Raw genomic sequence first — 22351 nt, 5'->3', positions numbered from 1 at the left:
ATGAGCGGGAGTAGATTAATCCAAAGAGAAGGTCAGATGCCAGATCATAAAGTTATTATACGTCATGCTGCAAACAAGTTTAAATTTTATTCTAAGAAAAAGAGGAGACTATGAAGCGATTGTAAGCAGTGGAATAACATCAGCTTCCAGAAAGTTCATCTTACAGAAAAGAGTGGTATGCAGACAAAGAGTGTGTCTGAAATACCCATAAATAGTACTTAGAGAAAAGAGAATCAAGAATATAACATAAATAACATCAAAATTTTAGGTGTAGATGGAGAAAAAAGGCCCAAGAGAGAAGCTGAGGACATAAGTAAAACGAAGAAGAGACAATGTCAGGGAAATCAAGAAAAACACAATGTCAAGAGTGACAGAGTACCATATAAGAATTTAAACAGATAACAAGTGAATGGAAAGCACACCCTAAATGTAAAAATTAATAGATAATAGACAATTATAAAGAATTTTAAAAACATATTTTATTTCAATTAAATTGTATCAAATAGCATAGCTAATATTTTAGTAAATTAGCTCTTGTTAAAAACATCAAAGAATGGCTAGGCTTGGTAGATGGGAAGCAGAGGCAGGAAGATCCCTTGAGGCCAAGAATTTGAGACCAGCCTAAGCAACATAGTGAGAATCTATCTGTACAAAACAATTTAAAAATTAGCTATTTGTGGTGGCACCCACCCATAGTTCCAGCTAACTGAAAGAATGAGGTGAGTAGATTGCTTGATCCTAGGAGACTGAAGCTGCAGTGACTGATGATTGCACCACAGCGCTCCAGCTCTGGGCAACAGAGCAAGACTCTGTCTCCAAAAAAAATTTTTTTTAGAATCAAAGATTAAGGGAAAAATTTTTAAATCATTATCCCAGAGAAGTTTGTTCATTCAAAAGCAAACTTCAGCTTTTATTTCTATTTTTAAGAAAAAAAAAGCATACAGACTTTTATTGAGAGCTAAAACTATAAAATTCTTAGAAGAAAACATATGAAGAAAGCTTTGAAACACTGAATTTGGAAAAGACTTCTTGGATATGACACCAAAAGCACAGGTAACAAAAGAAAAAGCAGATAAATTGGACTTCATTAAAATTAAAAACTTTTGTGCATCAAGTAACACTATCAAAAGAACAAAAGGGCAGGCAAACCATGGATTGGGATAGAATACTCGCAAATCATCTATCAAATAAGAAATGAATATTTGACTATATGAAGAACTCCTACAATTCATCAACAAAAAACGCAACATGATTTTAAAATGGGCAAAGGACTTGAATAGACCTTCTACAACTTTTGACTCAATACCTATTTGCTATTGGAGACACAGAGATAGAAGACTTCCAACAAGTACTCCTCTAGAGACTTTTCCTGACTCTCCAGGTTGACTTAGGTGATGCTTGTTGTGTCCCCAGAGCATTTACCCTGGGTTGTAATTTTCTGTCTGCACAATTAAAGACCTTCTCCAAAGAAGATATAAAAATGGCAAGTAAATGTCCAGTGTTACTAATCATTAAGGAAATGCAAATTAAAACCATAATACACCACTTTGCACACATATTATGACGCTATTAAACAAAAAAGAAAAGAAAAGAACAAGTATTGGCAAGATTGTGAGGAAAACGGAACCCTTGTACGTTACTGATGGGAATGCAAAATAGTGTGACCACTGTGGAAAAATGCTCTCATGATTCCTCAAAAAATTAAACGCAGAATTACCATACTACCTAGTAATTCCACTTTTAGGTATCTACCCAAAAGAATTGAACTCAAAGGCTGGAACATTATTTGTACAAACATTTTCATAGCTGTATTATTCACAATAGCCAAAAAGTAGAGGAAGCACCCCCAGTGACCACTGACAGAAGAATGAATGAACAACTGGTGTATTCATACTCAGTCTCAAAAAGAAAAAAAATCTGACACATGCTACAACATAGATGAATCTTGAAGACATTATGTTAAATGAAATAAGCCAGTCACTTGGCACATAAGGACAAATACTGTGTGAGTCCACTTATATGAGATACAGAGGGTATTCAAATTCATACAGATGATACAACAGTGGTTGCCATGGATGGTGAGGGTTGGGGAGGAATAAGTAGATATTGTTTAATGGGTACAGACAGAGTTTTAGACAGGCAAGGAAAAAAAGATGTATTTTATTGATGATTGCAGATCAGCATTAATGTACTTAATGTCACAAAACTTTACACTTAAAAATGGTTAAAATGGTAAGTTTTGTTTTATAAATATTTTACCACAATTTAAAAATGGGGAAAAAATAGCTTACCAGTTCCTTAGCCAAGTAATCTGCAAGAGTATTTAGAAGCTTGTAATACACTTCAAACCAGGGAAGGTAACTGTAAAAGAATTATTTTAAAATGTATATACATAAAATTCAGAATCAGAAAACAGACAACATAAACATTTAATTCATATTAATTCAAACAGATTAATCCTGAGGTCAAAAAAGAACTATACCCATTTTCTTTACTTTTTCAGCGAAGTTTTACATATTATTTATTACTAGTTTTCGTAAAACAAATCAGAATCCAGAGTTCTATTTAAAAAGTTGTTCATTACATACTTCTATTTTATATCAGCAATATCTAAAATTATTTTCATGGTATTCAATAAAAGCATGCATAGGATAAAAATTAACCATTGTAAAAAAATCACATAAAAACTAATTTTAAAAAGCTTTTAAAACAAAAGATTAAAAATATCTCCTTTTAAAATGTTGCTGGAGTATATAATACAACAGAACTATGTGTTTTTCAGATCTTCAGAAATGATGTTTAAGAATGATGGCAAATTTCAAAATAACTCAATACAAATATCAAAAAGACTATTCTAAAAATTACAAAAAGTTTTAAATGGCTTATATATCAAAACCAAACATAATTCAAAATTTAATTCATTGTACTAGATAAAAGTATAATTTTTATGATAGCTAAATATTAAATCTAAAAATCATTTATATAAAACAAAATCTACATTCCTTATTAAAAATTAAACTATTAGTATATTTTAAATGTCTAAAGATTTTAATGTTAAACTGTACACTTTTCATGTAGAATAAGAGGAAATCACAAAATACATTGTTGTTAATTATCAATTGACAAATACTCATTACTTTTCTTCAAAGCATTAACATGGTACTTTTAAGAGAAAATATTGTGATGCTTTTACTACATAATTGTACACAGATTAATAGTACATACACATAACATGTAAAATTTAAAAATCAGTAAGTAGAACGTAGAAAACAGGATTCTAACAGGATTTTTTTCATATAATGTCTGATTTGTTAGTGACTATGAATGATGCCTTTTGAATCAGAAACTGAAAGTAGTAATAAAAAAGGACGTTAGGTAAACTACAGTATCTTTACTCAGCATAAAATTATAGAGTTATTTAAAATTATAATTATAAATACTAAGTAATGACATGAAAATTCACATGATACTTTAAAATATCTACCCAACTCTGGTTAAATCTAACATATTGACTATATGTATTTATCTCTGTGTCCTCTGGAAATAACTATAAAATGACAATAAATGAATAGAAAGGGTATATATTAATGAAAACAAGCAAAATGGAGGAAAAAACAATAGCAATGCAGGTGGATGACTTTGTAAATAGGGTAAACAGACAGATAACTAACAGCAGAAGAAAGGAAACCAAAACCTAAATGCCATTAGAAAGGAAAAGGACCAGCAGAAGTGCTCCCCACAGAGTTCTGAAACACTGATTTAACAGTATCTCAAAGAAAAAAGGCCCTCGAAGTCCTATTTTCTTGGAATGAAACCCACATGCAATGTTTCCAATTCAGTTTAATACCTTCCTTTTGAATACAAATTAATAGCCAACCACCAGATATTTGAGGAAACACAAATACAAAATGATGTTTATATTGAACAACATTAAAAGAACTACAAGAAAACATAGACAATACAAACAGCTGAAGAGAACTCCAAAACTTATATTTAATATCCTTAGAGCTGAATTAAGAGCAGGAGGCTATTAGACGAAACTAAACTTTTCTAAAAAGTAAAAATAGAAAATTTTAGATAGGCAGAAAGAGTTTTAAGAAATTCTAAAGTCTGAAAAAAATTAAAATCAATAGAAAGTTTAGATGATAACTCCAGAAAATCTCCCAGAAACTAGAATAAAAAGATAAACAATCCTTGTAAGTTATATTCCTAGGTATTTTATTCTCTGTAGCAGCAAACCACCATGGCAAGTGTATACCAGTGTAACAAACCTGTATGTTCTGCACATGTATCCCAGAAATTAAAGTACAATAAATAATAATAATTTACGCTCATATCAAAAAAGATAATAAGAGAAAAAATATTACACTATCAGGCCATCAATCTCAACTATCATGTAGCTATAGTCATTCCATAAAGAAAAAATAGAGGAAATAAATGAATGAAAGTTTCTTTTAAAGAATTACTGGAAATTTTCCCAGTAATTACTGGAACTTCAGACGTGAGTCTCCAGACTGAAAGAATGAGTGAATGAACAGCACAAAGAATGTTCCAAACCAGAGTATCACTGTGAAATTCCAAAACAAGGGATAGAAGAGTGCCTAAGAGTTTCCAAACAGACAAAACAAGTAACAAACAAAGGGATCAAGTTCAAAAATGTCATCAAACCTCTCAACAGCAATAATGAAACTTAAAAGATAATGCCTTCAAAATACAGAGGTTAAATTCTTCACACTCAAGACTTCTATGTCCAGACAAACTATCAATAAAGTGTGACGACAGATTAACAGCATTTTCAGTCAGGCAAGGACTCAAAACTTCACCTCCTAAGACATCCTAAAGGATGGCTAAAACGAAATAAAGGAGATGTAAAAGAAGGAATACACAGATGTAGGAGGCAAGAAATCTAAGACCTAGGAAGAACAGTTGTGCAAAGGCCTCGAGAGCAACCAGTTCAGACTGAAACAGGATGAAGGCTCTAGGAGGGAGATGCTAGAACAGGGTGTTTACAATAAGCATATTGACAACTTTGCCTGGAAGCCTGGAAAAATCTGGACAGGTGTGTGACACATCTGTGACAGCTTTTGAGGAATCTGGACATTAGAAATTACTATTGGTAATCTCAATTTTCCTATTTAAATTACTTAATTCTTCAAGCCCCAGTGCTTAGATGGCTATTTCACTATGTATATCTTCCACTTACAAATAAAAACCTTAAAAATTACTAATACTGTTATATTATTATCTAAATATAATGAAAATCAGTACACCACAGTTTCTGCATTCATGATAACTCAAAGAAATAGTTTTCATGCCAAATCTCCTTCTACCAGGACACATAATCCTTAGAGCACAATTGTTTCAATTGTAGTCATTTCAAACTCACATTTCAACTTTTAATAGCCCGAAGAAATTGCTATTTCCAGACAATTTCAATGTGTGCTGTAGTTCCGACCTAAAAATTCAGATAAGATGAGACCTAATCTATTCAAAAAATGTGCTGGTCTATTTCTATCCAACTCAAGGAGTTTTAAATAAAGCCAAATGTATTGATTGTAGGTGGCTGCATGTCTACCTATTAATGCTTACATTGTCATTTTCACCTTATTTAAATAAAGTGAGGCCTTTGGTAACCTGAATTTTTCTTTCCTGGTCTACTATAAAAACAAACAAACCAAACAAACAAACAAACAAAAAATACATATATATATAAAACCAACACTTTTCTCTATCTACATATATATCATAATTATGTTATTAGAAAGTGAGATAATCTTTTTCCTTTTCTAGACCAAAAACTCTTAACATTTCTTTCAATGTTCTGGTTTTCTGAACTTTATATTATTGTTTTTCACTGATTATCTTCCCCATTTAATTTCCTGTCAAATTGCAAAGGCACATCAGAACCAGATTTTTCCTTAAGAAGCTAATTTATACAGATAAATATAATTTATCTGTAAGATTATATCCTTGTCTTTGAATAAATAATTGATTAATATACCCATATTTAGGTTACTTTAAAAAATTTAAACAATTTTTATTTGTGCTAGGCATTTTGGTATCTACGTAATTATTACTGTTTTTTACATGTCCAAGAATAGTAAGTTTTATTGAATATCATCCTGGTACCAGGCTATGACTTCATCAATAAATTAAACTAATACTGTTTAGAAATAAGCTTTACTCTTATGGGATATTTCTCATAGTCATCTCTAAGGCCCCAAAATACTTTATTATTTCTATTTGGGGAGTATAACTCACTAGTTAGTTATACATCCATCTGGGGGTTGAGAGCAGAATCTAAGAATCACAGAATTTATGTGTTAAAACAATTGGAAGTGCAGGAAGTAATATTACTTAAGGAGTAACTATATGAATGACAGTTTGTTGGATACTTATATGTACTATCTCATTTAATTCTTACACTAATGCTTTGATACATACTTGACTAATCTAAGATAAAGCAATGTATCTAGGGTCACAAAGCTATGTAATAGCAATCTTGGGATTAGAACCCTAATCAACCTGAGTAATATATGCTCAGGAGTCTGCCACAGACAGTCTATCACCCTATCTTGGCATGTATTTCTATATAGCGAGCCTTTTAATAAACATGTTCAATGACCAGGCATTTCAGGCAGCTAAATGAACTGAGACAAAAATCATTCTGTTGTAATCTTAAATCAGCCTGCCTATATGTTCTATCCACTGAAGCAAATTCTATCTTCCAAAATTCATCTGCTTATTTAATATCGAGAGCATTACCTTTATGACCTTTAAATTACAGTTTGTTCATAGGGGCAAATTTCCCAGCAAATAAAGATCCATTCAATGTGATTCTTTTAACTAACATTTTGGTAAATTCTTACAATTTTAGCTTGGTATTGCTTCCACGTTCATCACTGTCAATAAAAATTTTGAAAAGGGTATGGCTTGCAAAAGTGTTCAAGATGCCTCCCAAAATAACACCAATTATTTATCAACATTCTAAGTATGAAAATTTAACCTAATCAAAAGACTTATAATTATATCATCTAACCAACACTCTATACATAATTTGTGAAATATTAGAACAGACTCAAATTTCAACTACAGCACTCCCTGATACATCAGTATGTACTATCACCATACTAAACCAAGTCTAGTTACAAACAATGCTCTCTTTGTAAACACATACTGGCTCTCAGTGATAACTTTCTCCTTTTAAAGAACACATATCATTCATACTTTTTAATAAAAACACCACATATAAAAGTGGAACTAATCTATAACGTAGCCATTGCTCCTAGAAACGTCAAGAAAGCAAGGACATTTTCTGTTGTAAATAAACAACATCTACAGCAAAGAGTGCTAACTGGCTATTTGCAGGCTACGTCTAACCTAAGGGCATATTTTGTTTGGTCAACACTGTGTTGTTTTTTAATTAAATAAGTTGCCAACTTCCAAATCTGAGATAATTCACTGTAAAAATCCAGACTTCTTCTTCCTCTTAAAAATCAAAAGAACTGGTAATACTGGCCACACATTTTTCACTGCGCAACAAATGCCTAGGGCTGAGTTGTGGCTTCTGTCTTTGAGTATGACGTGTACAATTCAGATCACCATACATACCCCAACTTCCTATTGTTAGGCACCTAACAGGTTTCTCTCATTTGAGTCCCTTACCTGGTCCACACAGGTAACCGAATTCATAACTCCTGGTAAGCAGCAACTGCTCAACAGTAAATCCTACTGACTACTCACTTTCTTATCTGACAAGAAAATGATCCAGGGTATACAAAATAGTCCAGCAATTCCAATTTTAACTATACTCTGCGTACACTTTAAGTCATTTAGACCTAAATTTTAATTATACTCAATTTTAACTATACTCTATGTACACTCTAAGTCATTTTGCCATATATTTAATATGGCAAAAAATAACATCATTTTTTAAAAGAAAATTATATCCAAAACTTTTGAAACACACACACACACACACACACACACACACACACACACACACACGTAAAAAACACTAAGTTATATAAGCTTATGTTGCTAGAGTAAGAAATGTTATTTTCAAGTCTTTATTTTGTGGTTTCTTAGGGAATTTTCAAACAATGTATGTTCAAAGCAATTCATTTTAACTGATTATCAATAAGGTAAAATGTTAAAATGTTTTTCACTAAATTTTATAGTCCCAAAGTGAGTCAAAGTCTGTATTCTTACAACAGAACACAAAAATCCTAGGAAGTTAAAAAAAATTACTCAACATATTATAATAAGTGAATAAGACATTTCACTTGAATTTTTAAAACTTAACAAAGAATAACTGTGACTCTCGTAGTCTTGCCAACATATATAAATGTAAAACATTATGAGCAATTATTTTAAAACAAAGTACAGGAGATTAGTTAAAATTTAATTGTAAGATCATTTCCTTAATTTTCTGTAAAGACATAAGGCAAAAGAGAGAGATACACATAAAGTCATGAGTCCATTTTGTGGTAGTAAGAAGACTTCCCCCACACTTCTACTTCCACTATAGAGCTGATAAAACTTTTACATTCAAAAGTCAAAGGTTAAATAAAGGAAAGGAAATGTTTTTTGTCAAATAGTCAGGTAACCACTAAAGTCTAAGCGATCAGCAGGAACCTAACTTATAGTAATCAAATAAAACTAAGGAAACTGCCTTTCCGTAGGAAAACGTCTAATGTCTAGAGGCTGTTTTTCTGTCTGGAAAATTGACACAAAATGTGTAAAATTGAAACATTCTGCTTCTGAGGGATTTGCCCAAAGGAAGAGTGTGAAAGCTTCAAGTTTGGTATGAGTTAAAGGGGGGAGGGGGAACTACAAAGGCCCTAAACATAAATCTGTCTTCCCTATTGGAGTATTTCATTTTGAACCCTTGGCGACAATTTTATAGTTATAAAATTATGTTACTCAAATTAGGTAAAAAAAGTTATGTCTTGCATTTTTGCTAGCATATGAAACAATTCTAAGTACAAATAATTGCCAGATTTAAATTAGTAATATCTCAGGATATTTTTGAAATCTTGTTAAAACTAGGATAGAAAGAACTAAAGAACAGAACAGTGACTCAAAATTAAACGTCAACTTTAATATTAAATAGGCCTAAATTCTAGTATTTTTTCTAAAAGGTGAACAAAATAAATAGAAATCAAAGAAATGTACTAACTTTCAAATCTTGTAAAGACCTAAATCCAGGAGAAAATGGACACATGGTTTACATAGCATAGTGTGCAATTTTCTTAGAACTCTGAGGTAAATCTAGATTACAGTAATTTCAAGTCCTATAATAGCATCATCCAGGAGTAGACAAAAGCCGCTTTACAGCATTATATACAAATGTTCCAGCTTAGAACTCTAAGGACTAGAAGAGTTTTTTGGTTTCTTTTTTTAAATAATGTATATGTCACTAAGCAGACCACTTGGCTAGGTAAACAAACACTGCAAATGGAGAATGCTTCAGAATAAAGGCACTAACTTTGCACAAAAGACATCTTTAAGAAGAAGGTATTAACATTTTTTAATATCCAAAAGTCATAATACATTTCTGGTAAAGATATAAGAAAGTGATTAAACATAACCAACATTCAGAAGGGAAATATTTTTGTGTGAAATCTCAACTTACAATAAAAGAAACAATAGCAATGAACAATTGTCAGATTAAGCATGTGTAAATATTTGAGGCACTTAGGGATGATAATATGAAAGCCATTGTAGCTTTTTCAATTTATGAACTCCTTTAGATGCATTCATTCATTTTACAAACTGTGAATAAAGACTACAGTTAATCATTTACTTTGACATCCCATAGAAAAATTTGTAAATGTATCTTAGCAAGTCTTTTGAAATAAAACTAGAACTAAATACCAAAACATAAGTGTCAATTATGTGTTCACGAATATACGTGACTTCTATTTTATCTTTTAAACTTATCTAGATCCTCCAAATTTTCTATAGCAAAATAAATTATTTTTGTTATCAGAAAACATGGTTAAAGGCATATATCTACGTCTTGCTTATGCAAGGATTTTATCATACTTCTCAATAAATTTTGGCCCTATTAAGCACATGAATTCTAAAAGTCAGGTCACTCCTACAAAACTGCAAGTAAAAAGGCTTTTGCCAGCTACTCATAAATAACTCAGAAAATGAGCATAGTTGATCTTCTCTCATATACTTCTGGAAGCAGCACAGTCTGTTATAAAGGAAGCTGGCCTGTAAATTAAGAGACCTGACTACCCTAAACCATTGTATGAATAGCTCATTAGATAATCCTACCTTCCTTTTCCCCCTAAAATTACCAGTTATTCTAAGTCTTGGCTTCATAATGAAATAAGACAAACTAGGCTGGGCGCAGTGGCTCACGCCTGTAATCCCAACACCTTGAGAGGCCAAGGTGGGCTGATCAGGAGGTCAGGCGATCGAGACCACCCTGGCCAACACAGTGAAACCCCGTCTCTACCAAAAATACAAAAATTAGCTGGGCGTGGTGGCGCGGGCCTGTATTCCCAGCTACTCCGGAGTCTGAGGCAGGAGAATCGCTTGAATCCGAGAGGCAGAGGCTACAGTGAGCCGAGATCGCGCTGCTGCACTCCAGTCTGGTGATAGAGCGAGACTTCATCTCAAAAAAAAAGAAAAAAAAGACAAACTTTTTTCAACCACATCTTAAGGGTACAGTAAAATTAAGTAACCACTGTTGGAGGAGGAGAAAAAAGAAAATAATTTTAGGTGTAATAGAATTTCTCCAACCATCTTACAAATCATTCCCATCTGGTTGAACATTCTGTGTTGAAATTACAGAGAAACATCAGTATCTGGCTCAAAGATTATAAAGCCATCCCATTAGCAATATTTTTTTCTGTTTAAATCCCAATTTTCAAGAACACTGAATGAAACTGTGCCATTCCCATTCTTTTTATTTCATTTATTTATTTATTTATTTATTTATTTATTTATTTATTTTTGAGACAGAGTCTCTGTCGCCAGTCTGGAATACAGTGGCACGATCTCAGCCCACTGCAATGTCCGCCTTCTGGGTTCAAGTGATTCTCCTGCCTCAGCCTCCCAAGTAACTGGGATTACAGGCATGCACCACCAGACGCAGCTAATTTTTGTATTTTTAGTAGAGGCAGGGTTTCTTGACCTCATAATCTGCCCGCCTCGGCCTCCCAAAGCACTGGGATTATAGGTGTGGGCCCCTGCGCCAAGCCCCCATTTCCATTCTTAATTCTGCTATATCACCATGATCACCTGACTGGTATGGAGTGCCTATACTAAAACACACTAGTAAGATAATTTCCTATCCTACAAACACACACATATTTTACCTGGCAAAAAATGATCTAGCTAAATTCCTACTAATTTTTCATATAATACCTATAGTTCCATATTTACAGCTTATTATCTATATAATAACATCTCATAGTTTTAGAGCAGGAAAAAATTGAAATGATTTTTGCTTATTGTAAAAAGTAGATAAATGCTGAAGTGAATAAAGTAAAAAAAGTTCAGGATATATCCCTTTAGATGTTTTTATAAGTACATACAATCATATATTAATATACAAATATTTATGTGTTAGCTATTTTTAAAATACATATACATTTATATACACATATAACTTGTTCTCTACAAATATAAGAACATACCACAAATATTATTTTGACATTTTTCACCATGTTACAACAGATCATAAATATTTCTCTAAGTGAGGGTATATATGTGTGTATGTTTTTCTTAATAGTAAAATAATGTTGCACTATTCATTTATTTTTTCAATAATTATCTATTAAGTCTTTTAAGAATTATGTGCCAGGCACTATTGTAGACACTGGGAATATATGAGTAAACAAAAGACAAAAATCCCTGCCCTCAGGAGGGTAACATTCTGGTGGGAGAGAAGGGAAGGGGTTGGGGGACAGAGAGGAGGTTACAAATGTACCATAATATACCTAATCAATTCCTACTGAGGGGCATTCATGTTGTCAACACTTTTACATTTATTTTTTATTATTTCTTTAAATTGACAGGTAAAATTCTATGTACTTATTGTGTATACTTGAAAACATTCTTTTCAAGTATAACCTCCTCTCTGTCCCACAACCCCTTCCCTTCTCTCCCACCAGAATGTTACTCTCATTGTTTGAAAACGTTGTTTTCAAGTACATATACATTGTGGAATGACTAAATCTAGCTAATTGGCATTTTTTCCTACTATAAACCATGCTATAATAAATACCTTTGTTCACACTTTTCTCCTCACTCTTAGAAATAATCCTGGATTTAAATTCCTAGAACTGAAGTTACTGACTGAAGAAATATGAGATTTTATAATTCTAATAGATACTATTAAATTTTCCTTCAAAAGCTTATACCATTTTATAGTCCTATAAACAGCATATGAAGTGTGTTCTCCCTCATGCTTATTTAAAAATTTTTTCAATTCTGCTAACCTTAATGGGCTCATTTCTTTTACCCTCAGCAATGCTGAGCACCATTCATAGCTGCATATATATTATTTACATTTCCTCTGTAAGTTATCAGATGCTTTACTTATTTTTCTATCAGATTATTTTTCTTATTAAGTTGTAGGTGCTTATTATGTATTTTGGCTATTAACTCTTTCTTACAGTGGTTGTAAATATATTTCCACCAGTTTATTATTTGCATTTTAAACTTTACTATGCTTGTCACCATACAAGCATTTTCATCATTATGTGCTCAAATACACAAATCTTTTAGGGATTCCATGTAGACTCTCGCTGCCACAGTAATTTTTTCCTTCTAGTTGACATTTAGAGTTTTATCCATCCTTTCAACAATTATAAAGCTAAAAGTGGTGACGGACCATCAAACCAGGTGGATAAACTTGGACCAAAAGCACCATAACTCCTCTTACTGTAGCACTTATAGAAATCTATCAAAATTCCTTTCCAGGGGATACACTGATTATAGCTTACAAATAGACATTTAACTATCTATAATTTTCCAATTTCCTGAATAAGATGCTGAATTCCATTATATTTGAATCCTCCACTCACTATTAAAATTAAATAGTTATCTAACTTACTGGTTACTCTCTAAATCAGCTGTTCTCAAAGAATCCCTTCACATACTGTCTTTCAGGAAAAAATATTAAGATATGCCATTAAAATCTTAAAATGTCAATATTTTTTCTAATTTACTAGGAAAAACAAGCTGGAGAATAGAATTTTCTAAATTTAAGACTTTCCTCTATGATTTTTTCATAAAGTTTTGATACCTCCTATTTCTTATCTACCAAAAGCACTGTCAAATGACAAAAATAAATATAAAAGGAAAAATGATTTTAAATAAAAGATAAAATATTCAATAATACTTACTGTGAAATGTTCTGTTTATTGTATACATGACTTTACTTTTGGTTTTCATTATGTTTATATAATATAATCATATTTTCTGCAGGTTAAAAACTCTTCCTACTTTAAAGAATATACCACAACATTCAGGGTTCTTTTACATATACAAGTTTAGAACCACAGATAAAAATAATTTGATTATTGTACTTGCTTTAGAGTTTGTTTCCTACAAATTAATGACAATTGGGTTGCCAATATGGACCTTATACTATTCTTTCTGTCGATTAACAAATATAGTTCATGTTTTATATAAATATTTTCAAATAATGATTGCTTTCCTCAATTTAAACAGAAATTCCTAAGAATATTTATTCCACAAGCACATTTACAGAAACTGTTCTAAACATTCAATAATTATTTGTAAATGATTAATAAATTCAATGTATTCAAGAGTTCAAAACAAAAGGCTCAGACTTTTAAATTATAAATATCAGGAGGTCAGTTTAGAGGCAGTGAGGTAAGCTATAAAATACAGACTCAAATCTTACCTGAAAATGATGTTTACTCTCAAATGGGTAGACAAAAACAATAAAGGTGAGGTGAAGTGTGTGTGTGTGTCTGTGTGTATGTGTGTGTGTGTACTGAGAGAGAAAGGGAGAGTAGGGGAGAGGAGGAGAGAGGAAGAGAAATGCATGCTAACAACTGATGAATCTAGGTAATGTTTATATAAAAGTTCATTGTGCCATGAAAACTTTTCTGTAAATCTGAATTTTTTAATGAAAAGTTTCAAAAATTCATTGAGAAAAAGAAGAAAGCATATACAGCTTTGGTCTTTCCATCAGGGCAAATCCATCTTGGGCACAATGCATAAAGATATACTCCTGTTTAAACTGTAGCTTTTGAACTTTCAGCGTGAAACAATGATGAAAGGAACTCTCCCCACCATTGCGCGTACTGTCATCTCCACCCCCACTCCCCAGCCAACCTGCTCCAAGTTCAAAAAATTAACCTACAGTTTTAAGCATGACATTCTTTAGGATAAAGCGTAAGTTTTAAGCACAATTGTTATCCAGATGAAAAAGTTGTGCTAAAGAGAGAACGGGGGCACATTCACAATTCTATTACGTATAAAGCAGTTAAGCACTTACTTTTGAATAAAGCTTGAAAAAAACTCTCCAGCTCTAACCAATGTTCTAAGTAAATTAACAAACACTCAATGAATGATACAAATGTAGCTAAATATTAATAGCAAATGAACAGAAAGACTGATTTTATAACAAAGTTTTCTTAGTAATATATTATTTCATAAATTGTTATTTCTTTTCCTATGAGCATTTCTAAGAAATCTAGCTTGACCAATATCCATATTATAATAATAGTATAATGTCCTATTTTTATAGACTACATCTGGATTTCTGATTCATCAGGACATATTGCAAGGATGCTGACCTTTAGATCCCTTTCTTCCTAACAGTCAGCAACTCAGATCCCAAGTCCACAGGCAGGACACATACTCTCAACTACCTACTGAATGAAGGCAGATAATGTAGGCAATTAGACAGGACAGATAGGACCTGTGGAAACTAGCAAGCCCATGACACAACTAAAAATCTGCTATTCAGTTCCAGTTTATTGTTGCCATGGCAGAATTAGTAGATATCCTCACTTTTCAAAAGGAATGTGAAATATGAACGATATACAAAACTTCCTAAAATTCGTAAGGTTAACGTCCTTTAAAATTTTTAAAACACCCAGTAGCCAAATGAAAACCTCTAAACGCTTCTACCAGGTTCATCAGTTTGCAACCTCTGTCTTAAAGCCGCAGTTCACTTTTAAAAATCCAAGTTCAGGTTCAGTGACAGAAAAGGGCATACATTAACTTATCTTTTTGTATTTCATTTAATAGGTGAAACTCCTATATTATTTGAATCCATCTCTTTATATTTAGTTTTCAAAAATAATTCTACAAAAAATTAATCTTTAAAAAATCGATTCTTTCAAGGAAAGTTACACTATGATAATGGTAAATCTTTAAACTTAACTGATTCTGTATACAGAAAGTCAGGAAAAATTATTTTTCAACTTGCTTTTAAAGAAAACAAGTTTTTCTTCATCCCAAGCACAAAAAAGTACAAAAGAGAGATACAGTTACCTATTTTGCATCCAATTTTTTTTTTACTACAAATACTCACCTAAGGATGCATAAACAAATTGTGCCTCCTGACGTGAGTCTGCAGAATCCAAATCTCTGTTTACTTTCAATGTCTGTCAGTACAAAGGTAAAGTGCTGTCCAACTTGATTCTGAGACACCCTAAAATATAGTAACATTATGAAATATTGTATCTTGTTTGACAATTTTCTTCAAGAAAAAAGCAAGAGTATATTCATATGTGACATTGGTTTCATCTTTCTAATCAGCTGGTTCTTGAAGCCAGAACTATGTTCTGAAACTAAAGCAAGTGTGAAATATATAAACACCAAAATAAGTTGTAATACCTCATAGACTGAACAGTTCTGCATATATTAATCTCTCACTAGGAAATCATAAGGTAGTCTACCATAAATGTTCATGAGACTAAAACTGCTCATATTTCATAAATTATCAAAATATTATTACTGAAACTGTAGAAGAAGCTAGAAGTGATGACTAAGTCCTTTTCTTCAACTCTAGCCACTTTTCCTAATTATTCTAAAATTGCTTAGATAGCAAATCATGTCGCTTTAGAATCTAATGGTAGCCACCACCAACTCTATTTAATTGCTTCTCCTGTTGACATTCTCACCCAATAAAGTATCCTACAAAAATACCCTTGGTATATTTTTTCCTAGAATTCTCTTGTATAGCTATCAATACACTGAGAAATAAATTTCCAAGTATAAAATAAGAATATAATTTCTACCAAATAAAAAAGGCTTACCAGCTAAGCTGTAAAGAATTTTAGTCAACTTTGAAGTATCATACTACCATAATATGTGTCACACTTTGGTATAAGGGGCAATATAAAACGTTATATTGAATCTTCATTTCTACTTAAAATATATGAATATATTTCCTAGTACTGGCTGTAATCTTGCCATTAGATAACCATAACTGAACTTGCGCTTCCTTGTCCCAAAATAAAATATCCATGACACCTACACTTTGGTTTTGAAATAGCCACAGCGATTGTACAGAAGGAAATAAATTACTGCCAGTATCAATGCTACAAACAGTTTTGTCAGGAAATGTTGCATTTCAAATGCTGAACATTTAACAAATACACTTTTAAGGAGACAGGTTTTTCTTACACTTTAATAAACTCAAAAAAAAATAAACAAAAAACAAAAAACCCTCTAGTCACAAATGTGACCTCTAGTGTCCAAGGTTCATAATATGCTTTTCGTAGCTGGATCCTAAATCTTCCTTACTATTAATATGAAACTTGTAACTTTTTTTGTTGGGGGTAGGGCAATGATTCCTCAGATAAGGTAAAACAAGGAGTATCATTCATCAACAGTGCTTATTAGTACTGATTAGTCCATCATTCAGAAGGCTTTATCTTTAATACAGTAAAATCATAAAGTCTCACTAATATTTACTATAGCAAAGTATTTTCTTAAAATAAATATTCTTTCAAAAACCCTTCATATCACCCTCTTAAGAAAACTGATAATAAGAGTATTTAAAAAATCACATGAAAAACAATAAATGATCTGTTGTTATGCTCACAGGGCTGTATGTTCCATGAAATTTCAACTGTATGCAATTTCATCATTCAATATTTGTTCAGTTAAATATAAAAATAAGATTTGCAAAACTATAAGTTTCCCTATAGCTTTCCATAATATTACACTACTTCTATAAAGCTATTATTGAGAGACAAGTAGCCATGAGTTTTACAGCATGACACAGATGGTCTTTTCAATGAGGATGAAGTGAGATAGGAACCAGGAAACATATATATCAAGACATAATTCTAAGACTCTGATCAAGGTCATATTAATATCTTTTTCCACTAGGGCTCACAATTTCTACCTGAAAAAGAGAGAATAAAGGGAAAAAATAGAACCTATTGGCAATAGTGTTTTCAGGCTTGTCTTAACTGGTCATAGTAGAGAAAATAAAAGATGTGATTTAAAAGGCTTCGTCTTCCAAATATTAATTTTCAACCTCTTTTCAATCTCTAGTAGCCTTTTTGTGAGAAGCAGTAAAGAGATGGGACATTTTATTTTATAAAAAAGCATATGTAATCATTTTTAAGTATGTACTAAAATAAGCTACATTTATTTTAAATGATACTTATACTGTACCTTTCAACGTCAAAGGGAAAACAGAACTTTGGCACACTCTGTAGTATTTCCTACAAATGGAAATTTCAAAAAAGAGAAATGTTTTAGAATATTTTTTAAGATGCAGTTAAAACTTAAGAGACATTTTCTAGGAAAAAAGTTGCTTTCTTTGTCCTTAAGAAAAATAGCACAGGTTCCTAGACTAAAATAATTGATTATTAAAAAGGAATTAAGTTTGTGCTTTGGCAGATTGCACTGACAATGCCACAGAAACCCCAGGGGGGAAAGGCCTGGCCTGAAGGGTATTAACACCCTTCACATCCCCGCTGGGATTCCCTTCAACAAGGCCATATGGATTTTACAAGAAGCACCGCACCATATGGGTAAGCTACGTCTGCTGCTACTTGTACCACAGTCTAGCCATAGGGACTTCTGACAGATCCTGGCTCAAAAATATAAATGTTGTTTCAATTAAAATGCAGGCAGAGAAAAGGGAATGAAGTTGGCAGCAGAATGAATTACTGAGAGGTATAACAACTCTACATGTCCCATAGTCAAACAGTTAAAAAAAAAAAAAGAGAGAGAGAGAGAGACTTTCTATAGCCAAAGAAACATTTACATGATTCAATTCTTGGTATTGTTTTATCTTAACACTCTTAAAGAAATGTGTATCTAAAAACAAGCTTTCAAAAACATAGCTTCTATTCTGTGCACTTTCATTTAAGAATTGCCTAATATGAAAATCAATGCTTTAATAAAACACAGAAAATAATCTGAATGATTTTGAAACCTTCAGTTATTTAAGTCATTAAAAATAATTTAAAAATCTTTTAGAAACCATACACATTAACAACTACAATAAAATACAAATAATTATCAGTTACTTGGCAAACAAAGTCTTAAAAATCTATTTTATTTGAAAAATACTTAAAATTAAGTCTGATTCAAAAGTTAAACTTTAAACTTGAAGACAACATCATACAACTTCGAAGTCAGGCAATTTTACAAGACAAAGAGTTTTATAAGGGTGTTTCCTATTGAAAAGAAAAAAGAGTAAATATCTTAAGGCAGCATTCATCCTCACTGAACAATAGTTTCGCTACCACTTCTTTGCCACTAAAACTAAGGTCTACAGAAGTCATCGGTATCTGAATATTTTACTCCTATACATAAATATAGCATTGAGTGTTTTAAAGTGGAATTTCTTGCATTCTTTTAAAAAGGTAGACTACAATAAAGTGTCAACTAAAAATAAAACGTTATAAAATTTCAACATCAATACCTAAGAGAGCTTCAAGTACCTTAATGCACATAAGCAGAAAGAAAAGCATCTTGTAAAAAAAAAATCATCTATTCCTAGGGCAGGGTACCCTGGATTGCTTATAATCACGTGCTTTTAAAAGTATGAGCACAGATTCCACATTAAGCGAAAGCTAATTGTTTCACCACTGACAATATTTTGTTAAATGTAGTTTAAAAAGTCACTAAACTTGCAGTAAGTTAAATTCTGTAAACTGAAAAACAGTTCATTGCAAATGAGACCAGTTCATTTTCATTTGACCATTGCTTAATCCTTATCTTGTACTTCATAAAGTGAAACTATTCACTATTTTTACTATACATGTGAACACTATTCGGACCTCCTCCTATAAAATTGTCCACATAATTTCTGTAACAATAAAGAACAAATATTCAAAATTCAATACCTGCCTCTAAATACACAAATTAGTAATATATTTCACATCAATTTTAAGACTCAAATTAAGAAGAATGCTTCCCAGTTAGTTGCTCAATCTTTCACACCCTCCCCCTCCCTTCCTCCACAAGCAACACACATGCACACACTTCTGCGAAACAGCCTCAGCTCGCTTCCCAACTGGCAGAAGCATCCCTCAGGGGACAAGTCTTTAAACCTCCGCACTCTTTAAAATTCAACCAGCCAGCAGGTCTATAGACTAGTGTATAAACAGTATAGACAAAAAAAAAAAATCCCCTCTCAGCTTATGTCAGTGACAAAGCAGCTCAGCAGTTGACTGTTTCTCCCCTGACAGCATAAACTGGGTTTACACAGATCAATAGTTGGAAGTCCTACCTAGCTCCTAGGCCTTGGTTTTCTTCCTTAATTACAGGTGCTATTGAAACTGAAGTGTAAAAAAAGAGAGAGAGACTTGGAGGGAGGCATAAAACACATGCAAATAGCTTTTAGGAATTCTCTTAGCAGTAATATTAATTGAAAATTATACTTCCACATTTATTACAAAAGAGTGTATTAAAGCTGGTATTTTCACTACACAGTGTTTTTAATATGACACATATACAAACACACACACATGCACACACAAAATTCTAGGTTAGCATCCACAGATTATGTGAAAGGTTTAAGACAATACTCTCCAGAAGTTATCAATTTTTCCTTTTCTACAGACTTCTGCATTTAAAGAATATTCCTTAGCCAAGAAAAATTATTTGGGTTTCAGAATCCTACTAACTCTCCAAAATGTTTTATTTTTATGCCAAGAGTATATTGGCTAACATATGTCAAATGATAAAAATAGGAATAACAAAAAGAATGGATGGAATAGAATACAAAATTATGAACAGCAAAATGAAAGAGGTAATAATACATATTTCTGTGTATGTCCTAAAACAGCACTTCCATTATCATATTAATGACTGGAAACAAGGACTGATGAAAATTTATATTTTGGGGGGTTTTGGGCTCCATACCAGTATATCTCTAGTAATAAGCATTACAATAAAATTCATCTTATAAGAGAGAAGACAGCCAATTGCTAGGGTTAGAGTGGCATATTAATTATTTATCCCATCAGGTTACCATTTAGCACCATAAATTGATCAACTGAAAAGGAAAACAAGCATTTAAGAATTTACTTAAAAAGAAAAAACACTAAAGTTTACATCTTGATCAAAGTTCTTAGAATTTGTTCTTAGAACAAAGGTCTTTGAACTTATCTGAGAAAAATCTAAGATAAAATGAGATGTGTCACTGTTGATATCACTAATTGTTTTTCCTCCTTCTCAACTACTTTGTCCTCCACTGTACACTGAAATACTAGTGTTCTCTGAAATTCATAGTTTCTTCTCTTCCCTACTCAATAAGATATACCTGTAAGCAATCTCATCTACACCCATAGTTTCAACTATACTTACTAAATCTCTTAGTCTTGTAGTTTAGATATTTCTCCAGGATTATGGCTCTAACTACTTTCTGGTATCACTTTCTAAATGTTCCCAGACACCTCTAATGAAGAATGTACAAAACTGAAGTTGTTCTTTTAGTAATGGTCCTTATCACCTGAACTGGCAGCACCATCTACATAGTTACCCAAATCAGAAACATGGTAGTTACCATGACCCCTCCTTTTCCCTGACCCCCACATATAATTAATCACTCTCCAAGTCCTTTCATTCAATTTCATAACTATCTTGCTCCAGATGTTCTCAATGGAGGTGGAAAGGATTAGAAAGAAGATGAAGGGGTTTTAGAATCACTTGGGAGTGTTTTTCAAAACACAAATTTGAAGGCCTACATGAAACCCACAAGGGTCCTGAGTCCTTAACTTCAGTTTGAATAGCACCAATAATTAAGGAGTAAGAGTAACTGTATCAGTTAAGGGTGCTTAATGTATATAAGGAAAAGTTATACTCTCATAGCAAGAAGTGATATGGTTGACTTGTTCAGAGACTGTTTAATTCAACCTCTACCTCATGGACACAGAAGTCTTCCCTCCTGCCCTGCTGGACTAAATTTGTTGGTTTTTTCCTCAGCTATCTCTACTCATGATCACAAAATGAGCTTCCAGATTTCAGCACATCCCATGAAGATACAGCAGTGTTCAGTGAAAGAAGCTTCCCTTTCTGTCAGTCTTTTTATCAGTGAGGAAACCTTTCCCAGAAGTCTGATCCCTGACTTTCCCATTGCATTTAATTAGCCACAGTCATAAGTCACTCCTAAACTAATCCCTGGCAAGGGAAATGGTTACCTATGCTCAGTTTAGCCTTAGACCAGTTAGAGTAAAAGTCAGAATTCAACCCATTCATCTCCCGATAACCATGACACATGTAATTATAGAGAAATATAAGTGAAGTATTATATTTTATTTCTTAAGAATCCTCATAACGATATTAATCAAATAATAATTACATTTATACTAAAGTTCTCATTAAAAATATTACACAACATCATATAAGGACAATTTTAAACTATCTGTAATTTTATTTCATATGAATAACACTTTCAGAATCATTTTGCTACAACTAAATGGGCTACTTGTCTAATTTAATCTAATTTTTCACAAAGGCCATGAATTTCTAAAAAGATGATTACTTAATTTTGAATATTATCCCCCAAATAAGTGAGAATTACCTAATAATACACATTCATTCAATTTATTTATACTTTACACAAGAGAGTAATAACTGAGATTCCCAAACAGCACTTAGATGTTCCAGGGCACCACAGCAAACTCTCAGGGACACTGTCAGATATTTTAAATTTTCAAGGGAAACAAAGTTATATTAACAGGGTGATTAAATCAAGACATATTTTATAGGGAGAATTATATTAATTTATCAAATTACAGAGATAGCCTATCTATCATCTTTTATTTTTTTAAGAAGTGTTTTACTCCCACTTATGAGTGAGAATATGCGGTGTTTGGTTTTCTATTCCTGTATTAAGTTTTCTGAGGATGATGGTTTCCAGCTTCAT

General features: G+C 32.2%; 1 protein-coding gene across 9 annotated transcripts in view; it reads right to left on the bottom strand.

Moving 5' to 3' along the window:
* The window catches only part of DENND1B (DENN domain containing 1B), a 277216-nt gene that overhangs the window by 155659 nt on the left and 99206 nt on the right, over positions 1–22351 (bottom strand). For all 9 annotated transcript variants that reach the window (XR_007720441.1, XM_050765246.1, XM_050765279.1 and 6 more), the window contains exons 4-6: positions 17641–17690; positions 15542–15661; positions 2292–2361 (exon numbers count right to left, since the gene is read on the bottom strand). Coding sequence is in view for 8 of the 9 variants with exons in the window: in XM_050765246.1 (XP_050621203.1) it covers positions 2292–2361; positions 15542–15661; positions 17641–17690 (240 nt within the window). In the remaining variant the exon portion in view is untranslated. The remainder of the gene's footprint in view (positions 1–2291; positions 2362–15541; positions 15662–17640; positions 17691–22351) is intronic.

This window comes from Macaca thibetana, chromosome 1 (genome assembly GCF_024542745.1).
Source record: "Macaca thibetana thibetana isolate TM-01 chromosome 1, ASM2454274v1, whole genome shotgun sequence".
In the NCBI taxonomy this organism is placed as follows: domain Eukaryota; kingdom Metazoa; phylum Chordata; class Mammalia; order Primates; family Cercopithecidae; genus Macaca; species Macaca thibetana.
Note: the sequence above shows the minus strand (reverse complement) of the source record. Positions and strands in the feature narration are given on the sequence as shown.